General features: G+C 67.0%; 1 protein-coding gene across 1 annotated transcript in view; it reads left to right on the plus strand.

Moving 5' to 3' along the window:
* The window catches only part of IL17REL (interleukin 17 receptor E like), a 24,096-nt gene extending 18,477 nt beyond the window's left edge, over nt 1-5,619 (plus strand). Inside the window, exons 8-16 of the mRNA XM_040233601.1 lie at nt 176-247; nt 329-383; nt 896-1,059; nt 1,129-1,173; nt 1,454-1,511; nt 1,727-1,890; nt 2,037-2,117; nt 2,300-2,357; nt 3,732-5,619. Coding sequence (XP_040089535.1) covers nt 176-247; nt 329-383; nt 896-1,059; nt 1,129-1,173; nt 1,454-1,511; nt 1,727-1,890; nt 2,037-2,117; nt 2,300-2,357; nt 3,732-3,757 — 723 coding nt within the window. The 3' untranslated portion in view covers nt 3,758-5,619. The remainder of the gene's footprint in view (nt 1-175; nt 248-328; nt 384-895; nt 1,060-1,128; nt 1,174-1,453; nt 1,512-1,726; nt 1,891-2,036; nt 2,118-2,299; nt 2,358-3,731) is intronic.
* Nucleotides 5,620-7,096: the final 1,477 nt, after the last annotated feature.

The raw sequence follows: 7,096 nt of genomic DNA on the forward strand, positions 1-7,096 counted from the left end.
GCCCCTGTCCTCCCCTGCCGCCCCGCCCACAGCTCCAGCCCCGCCCCCTGTCCTCCCCTGCCACCTTGCCCACAGCTCCGGCCCCGCCCTCCCTCTGTCCTCTCCCGCCCTGCCCCGCCCACCAGGCCCTGCCCGTCCCTGTCGCCCCCGCCCACGCGCCTTCCCTCTGATGCAGGTAACAGGGAACAGGGTCTCCCGGAGGGTCTCTCTACCCTACAGCCAAGAGTTGTCGTGTCTGTGCCTTGAGGTCAGTAAGGGTGCGGCCTTGACACGCGAGAGTGGACAAGAGGATGGGCCGACTCTGTGCTGATCCCAGCCCCTTCCGCAGGTCTGGTCGGCGACCCCTGATGCGGTGCGAATCCAGACCTGCCCTTTCAAAAATGGTGAGTGCCCTGCGGTGCCCGGGAGAGCGAGGAGGGAGGGGTGGGAGATGGCGAGTCAGGGGCCCCCAAGGGTGGGGGCTGCTGGTCCAGCGCGCAGGGCTGACACAAGGAGGGCTGAGAGTAGTGGGGAGGGCTAGCCTCAGCGCCTGAGACAGCTTCAGGCAGTAGGTCGTCAGAGCTGTGTTCTGGGCAAGCTCTGCAGGCGGTGAAAGCCCTGCGTGGATGCAAGCGTCCATGTCAGCCAGCGCACAAGCACACGCGGGCGCCATGGCCTGGCCACCTGGGAGAGCCAAGGCCACAGCGGGAGGGGGAGGGGGTCCTCCCCGAGAATAAGGGGTGTTCATTGACCGGGCACACAAGCGAACTGGGTGGGGCCTAGGTCTAGAGCCACGGGAAAAGACACCTGCCCAGGACCCAGCCTGCCCATCACTGAGCAGGTGCTGGGTCCAGTGGCCTGTCAGCAGCTGGGACAGTGTCCCTCTGACTCCAGCCCTGGGGGAGGGTCCCTGCAGTCACGGAGAGCCTCTGGGACGCCATCCACTACCACCCGGGGAGCCAGGCACTGAGCTGGGAGCCCGCCTGCCCCATGAGAGGCCGTGTGAGTCTGTGCTGGCAGCCAGGGCCAGGGGCCCACTGCCTCGAGCTGAAGCATTCAGGCCGGCCGGCCCGCGGCAGGGTGAGTGTCCCCCAGGCAGGGATGGGGGCGGGGATAGATGGCCAGAGCCCTGACGTGAGCTCCCCCCAGGTGCAGTACCCGCTCGTGGACACACAGCCCCAGCTCTGCCTGAAGGTGAGTGGGCTGGACCACAGCCTGCCTCGTGCCCTCCCGGGGCTGGCGGAGGGATCTGAGGAGCCAGACAGGGGACCCACGGCATTGCGGCAGGGGACCCACAGCCAAATGTCTCCCTCTGCCTTGCCCAGCCCCAGGGTCCAGCCACCTAGCAGCCCCTCTAACCCCTCCTGGGCCAACAGTGGGGGGTGGGGGTTTGTGACCAGTCCCAGAGGGCCGTGAAGGAGGCCTGCCTGTCGCCGGGCACACAGCCACACCCTGTCCCTCGGCCTCCCGGCAGTTCTCCACGAGCCTGGGTTTCCAAGTGAGGTGCCCTTTCAAGCAGCCGAGGTTCCCAGGTGAGCCCTCCAGGGGACGGGGGCCTCCAGGGGAAGGGGGCCTCCAGGGGGCGGGGCCCTCAAGGCGCCCGGGGCCCTCTGAGGGGCGGGGCCCAACAAGGGGGCGGGGCCCTCCAAGGGGGCGAGCGGGAGGCTGGTCAGGGGCCCTTACAGTGTGGCCATAGCCAAGACGGTCAGCTGTGGGTGGGCGCTGGGCCTCACCCCTGCCCCCACAGCCTGGAAGATGGCCGTCCAGCCCTCGGCCGCTCCGGGCCACCTCCGGGTGGTCTTCTTCTCGTCCAGCCCCGCCCGCTTCCTGGTGTGCCTGTACCGCCAGGGGAAGACGTGGCCCCCCTCCTGCCGCCGACTGCTCCAGGCCACCCCCGTCCCTGCGGCCTCTGTGAGCCAGGTGGGGCTGACCCCCGACCTTCCTGCAGTCAGAGCTAGTCCCCAGGAGGGCGGAGGGTGGCGAGCACCACAGTGACCTGGAGGAGGAGGAGCCTGGTCTGTGCCCCCGCTGCCTGTGACCGGCCCCTCCCCCGCCAGGGGGACTCTGCCGGGGACCCTGCAGTGGCCTTTGTGGACATTCCTGGGGACGAGGCCTGTGCACCCAGCACCTGCATCCAGGTAGGTGCACCGCCCTGCCCAGCCTCCGCCCACCTCCCAGGAGCTGCCCAGGGCCCTGGGCTGCTCTGGGGGGGTCCCTTCAGCCCCACAGCCTCTCCAGATGGTGCTTCTGGGGAGTGGGGGGCGTGCAGGGTGGGCCACAGGCTGTGCTGACCTGCTCTCTGCCCTGCCCCCGCCCGCAGGGCAGGAGGACCGATGTCCGGTTCTCCGTTCCCCAGCAGCTCTGCGACCTCCATTGTGGTGAGTGAGCGGGCCAGGCCTCAGCGGGGACTGGGGCTGGGACTGAGTGCCTGTCAGGGGCCAAGGGCTGGACCCCAGACTGGCCCCTAGCAGCCCCGTCTCCCACTGTCAGGGTGCGGGGGACACTCTGCACAGGAGGTGGAGGACAGAGGGGCCACCGCCTCAGCATCAGGCCAGGCTTCTGAGCCTTAACTTGGGGGATCAAGGCTCCTCCAGGGCCTCGCACTGGGTCAAGGGTGTTGTGCCCTCCTCCCTGAGTGTCCACCACACTGACCTGGGCTCTGGTTCCAACTGCCCAGAAACTCGAAGTCCCCGGCCCACGTGTCGCCCACCCAGGAGTCCCAGACTCCTGGACTTCAGACTAGGCAGGATCTAGAGGGAACCCTAAACCTCCGGGGCCTCGGTGTGGCCCAGGGGGCGACTCCTGCCTGAGGGCCAGGGGTAGGGGGGGCAGTGAGTGACACAAGGGCAGTGGGGGTGAGGAGCAAGCACAGTCATCTTCAAGTGCAAACCTTTGCCAGTGCTGAAAAGCAGACAGGAAGAGGGGTGTCTGGGCATCCAGCGCTCTCACCACCCCGTCCACTGATGGGCAACTGGGCAGGTCTCAAATGTCCTCTGGGCACAGCTGAGTCTCAGCAATGCCAGGGCGCCCCAGTCCTGCCCACCTCCCCTGGCAAATGCTCCAGGGCCTGCATCCGCTTCTCCCCTTACCCCCCCCCACCACACCCCCCACCTCCCCACCCCAGCAGATCGAAGGGGCGATGGTCACCCCTAAGAGCCTTGTGTCTGGACCGGGGCTCCAATATTTGCCAGTCAGATGGCATGGTGGGTGGCCTGGGTCCATGACTGGAGTGCCATGCTGGGTGAGTCCCAGGGTTTTGTGATCAGTGAGAGCACCTGGGCCCAGCTGGAGTCGGGGAACCTGGGAGGATACTGCTCCTGGGGTCAGGGTAAACTCCCCCAAAGATGGACGTTTGCCTGCTGACCGGGCACTGGCTTGGCAGGACTGGGCAAGGGGCCCTGAGAGGGTGGGGTCTCATCTCCCTCTCCTGCTTTCCACCTCATAGTCAGAGGTGGGCTGGGGTGGGGTGTGAAAAGTGAACGTTAAAGTGTTAGTCGCTCAGTCGTGTCTGACTCTTTGCGATCCCGTGGACTGCCGCCTGCCAGGCTCCTCTGTCCATGGGATTCTCCAGGCCAGGACACTGGAGTGGGCTGTCATTCCCTTCTCCAGGGGATCTTCCTGACCCAGGGATCGAACCCAGGTCTCCTGCACTGCAGGTGGACTCTTTACCCTCTGAGCCACCAGATGGTTGGGGGGGTCGATGCCCCAACACAAGGCTTGCCTGAGCCAGCCCCCCATTCCTCTCTCCCCAGCTGCCACCCAGGAGACAGCAGCCTGAGGCCAAGTGTCTCACCAAGAAGACACGGGTGCCAGGTCCGACTGCAGGGATGCGACAAGGGGCCAGCTCATGTCTGGACACCCCAGGCCTCTGTCGCGAAGGCTAGGCCTCAGGGCATGCACTGAGGGTCCTCACCTGGCCCCAGACTAGGGGCCTATGTACCTCTCAGGTCTCCAGAGGCCTGCAGCTACTCGGGCCCTTGGACGATGCCAGGACTTTGGGTCAGACGAAGGACCTCCAGCCCCTCCTGAACCCTGAGTGGGGCCAACAGAATGGCTCCATGGGCAGCCCCTTCCCCAGATGGCCCAGCCCCTGATGCGCCTGTCTTAGCCTGGCCCAGGCTCCCTCTGGACCACCTGGGGTCAGGGCCAGCATCCCTGGCCCTGAGCACGAGGTTCTCTGGAGTGCAGGGTGTGACCCCACCCTTCCTGGAACTGACCAGGTCTGGGGGGCCAGGTCACCCACACACGTGCTGGGGTCCACACCCTGGGTGCCCCCTGGGGCCCAGAATAGGCCTTCACCGGCCCCTACCCTTCAAAGAGTCTGCTAAGAACCTGAGCGCCCACCACCCCAGCACCCACCCTTCACCCTTGCCCCCAGAGCTGGACCACCTTCCACTCCCCAGGCCCCTAGCCAGGACAGTGCGGTCCGTTGGCCTCAGGGGCCAGCTGCCAGGACGAACCATTCTCAGACGTTTTGCACCCCCTGAGGTCACCACGCGCCACCTGTGCTCAGGAGCCACAGGGCGCCCTCGGCCCCGCCAGCGTCATTTCTGTGTCCCAGGCCAGCGGTCGCCCAGCAGTCGGCTGGCTGGGCCTACCCTCACGGGACCCGCCTGCCAGCTCACAAGGACCCCCAGGCTGCCCCTGCCGGGCTGCTGTCTGGAGTCACCCTCACCTGACTCGGGGCACACGTGGGCACGCTGGGGCCGGGCCCCGCCCCTGGGCCTTCGCTGGGCGGTGTCTGCGCATGCGCACGTCCCTCCCCGCCTGGCCTGGGCTGTGCCTCGTTAGCGGAACACAGGCCCGTGGACGTCTCGTCATCGCTCCCTTAGTGGGAGCTGCTGCCCGAGCCGACAAGAGGGGTGGGTGGAGCCCACATGCCCCCTCACTGAGAAACTCTTGTCTGCCTGGCTCGCCGCCTCCCTTGAGGACAGGGAAGGGGCCGGCAGGGCCAGGGAGCCCTGGGGGGGACTGGGGGACCACGGGGCCGCGTGTCCCCCCTGAGGCGGGATGGAGGCCGTGACTGCAGCTGGACCCCCGCCCGTGGTTCGAGAGGGGCTGTCGCGCCCCCAGCCCCCAGGTCCTGTCCCCCCACCTCGGCCAGGCCTGGCCCCCGGCGGGATGTGCTCTGGGCTCACGCGAGTACTCCTGCCGTGCTTGGGAGACCCCTGTCCGCCCCAAGTGCCCCCTCCGCATCAAGCACAGAAGGAGGTGGGGACCAAGGTCCCCACGCCACAGGTTCCGGCTTCTCACGCCTGGCCCGTCTCGGGGTCCCTGCCTGTGCACAGAGACTACGGCCCTGATCCAGCGCCGCCCTCAGGAGGAATCCTTGACCTGGAGGGGTGGGGGAGGTGGGTTGGCTGGCGGGGTTTGGGGGGGCGGGTGCTGGAAACTGACCAGATGCAGGCTCCCCCACTTCGCAGCAGCCCTGGCCATCCCACAGGGGGAACTGGAAGCCCAGACAAGGGGAAAGACTGTGCTCCTCTACAGGACTAAGGACCTGCCTGGCCACAGGGCTGGGGTGGGGAGGGGTTCTCCAGGGTCCCGGCTGCCCCGCTGTCCAGTATGTGCTGCCCCCGCGTGGTGGTGGCACTCAGCGCAGGGCTCTGAGCTGGGCCGTCCACGCGCACCCGGAGCCCCGTGGCCGGTGAGAGGCCGCTCCTTCAGCAGGACCTCCCCTCCCCAGCCCGGCCACACCTCTTGCAGGAGAGTACCAATGCGCTCAGGCCCCAGAGCCAGGGATGACGGGTTCCCTCCCTGCCCCCGCCCCCCACCTCCCAGAGCTCACAGGTAACCCGGGTCTGTGTGCCTCACCCGTTCACCCCCTCATCCCCCCCAGCAGTCCCTGAGCACCTGCTGGGCACCGCCCTCTCCCAACACCAGGAGCACACAACACCAGCTCCAGGGCTGCAGACCACGTCTGCTCTGCCCTGAACTGCGGGGCCCCAGGTCAGGATTCTCAGCCCCAAAGCCCGGGCAAACAACCATCAGTCACCTACCTGGAGCTGCCCTCTGCATGGGGAAGACAGCCCACAAACAGCTGAGCCTGTCACTTATGTGAGTGCTCCGTGTGAGAAGGTGGAGGCCGAGAAAGCAAACAGGAAGTGTGTGTGTGTCGAGGGGTGCCATTTAGAGCAGAGTGGTCCCCAGTATGACCAAAGAAATGGGTGATACCTTGGAGTTGCTCGGATTCAACGTTGTTGGTGATTCGAGGGGCGTCCTAGTTTGCAGGAACGGTAACGTGTAGAGGGAGTGGGCTGCTGTTGTGAGCTGGCTTCTGCAGTGAGGAGTGTGGAGCGGCTTGTCTTTGCCTGCTCTCTGCGCCCGGAGGTCAAGCCGAGGCCAGGGTTTGGGTGTCCAGCTGGCCAGAGGAAGAGGGGGCAGCGGGGCAGGTGGGGCTGGGCGCTGAGTCCTGGCAGTGGGGCCTCCGGACAGCAGTGCCCACGGTTCGGGGGCATCTCTGGAGGCAGGTGTGCACCCACCCCGCCAGCCCCCAGCAACAGGTGCCCGCTTCCCCCTCTTCTGGTCAGAACGCGAAGGGCGGTCGTTCCTGAAAAACCTTCAAGATTCTGATGATTTTAATTCTTGTAAAATGGCTGCTTATTACGTTGAGACGACTGACCCTTTTTTTCCTAAAACTCTTCATTTGCACGTCTAAACGTATTTTTCCACGCTTCCCTGGGCGCCACTGACACAGCCTCGGGATAGGGCACAGAGGGTGGTGGGGCGGGTGTGAACACGGGCCCTACTGGGGAGTGGGCTCCAGGCGGGGCGCCCCCGCCCCGGGCCGGAGGATGCAGCGTCTGGGCGCGGGGCGTGCGGGACGGGGCTGGGGGCGCGCGGCAGGCTGCGAGGTGCGAGGACACTCCGGCGAGCGCGGACCGAGGGCGAGGGGGACTTGGGAGACGCCAGGGACTCATAACTGCTGTGGGGGAGGAACGCGGGGCCCGTCTGGCCCGAGGGCGTGTGCCCGGCCGTTGGGAAAGAGGCGCTGGGGGTGACGCGGCTCACCGGGTGGGCGCACCTGCCTCTCCGCCGGGAAGTGGCACCTGGCGCCTTGGGCGAGCGGCCCCTGCAGCTCCGACCTGCGCGGACGCGGGCTCAGCCGCCGGGAGGA

Source organism: Oryx dammah, unplaced genomic scaffold, assembly GCF_014754425.2.
Source record: "Oryx dammah isolate SB20612 unplaced genomic scaffold, SCBI_Odam_1.1 HiC_scaffold_29, whole genome shotgun sequence".
NCBI classification, from domain to species: domain Eukaryota; kingdom Metazoa; phylum Chordata; class Mammalia; order Artiodactyla; family Bovidae; genus Oryx; species Oryx dammah.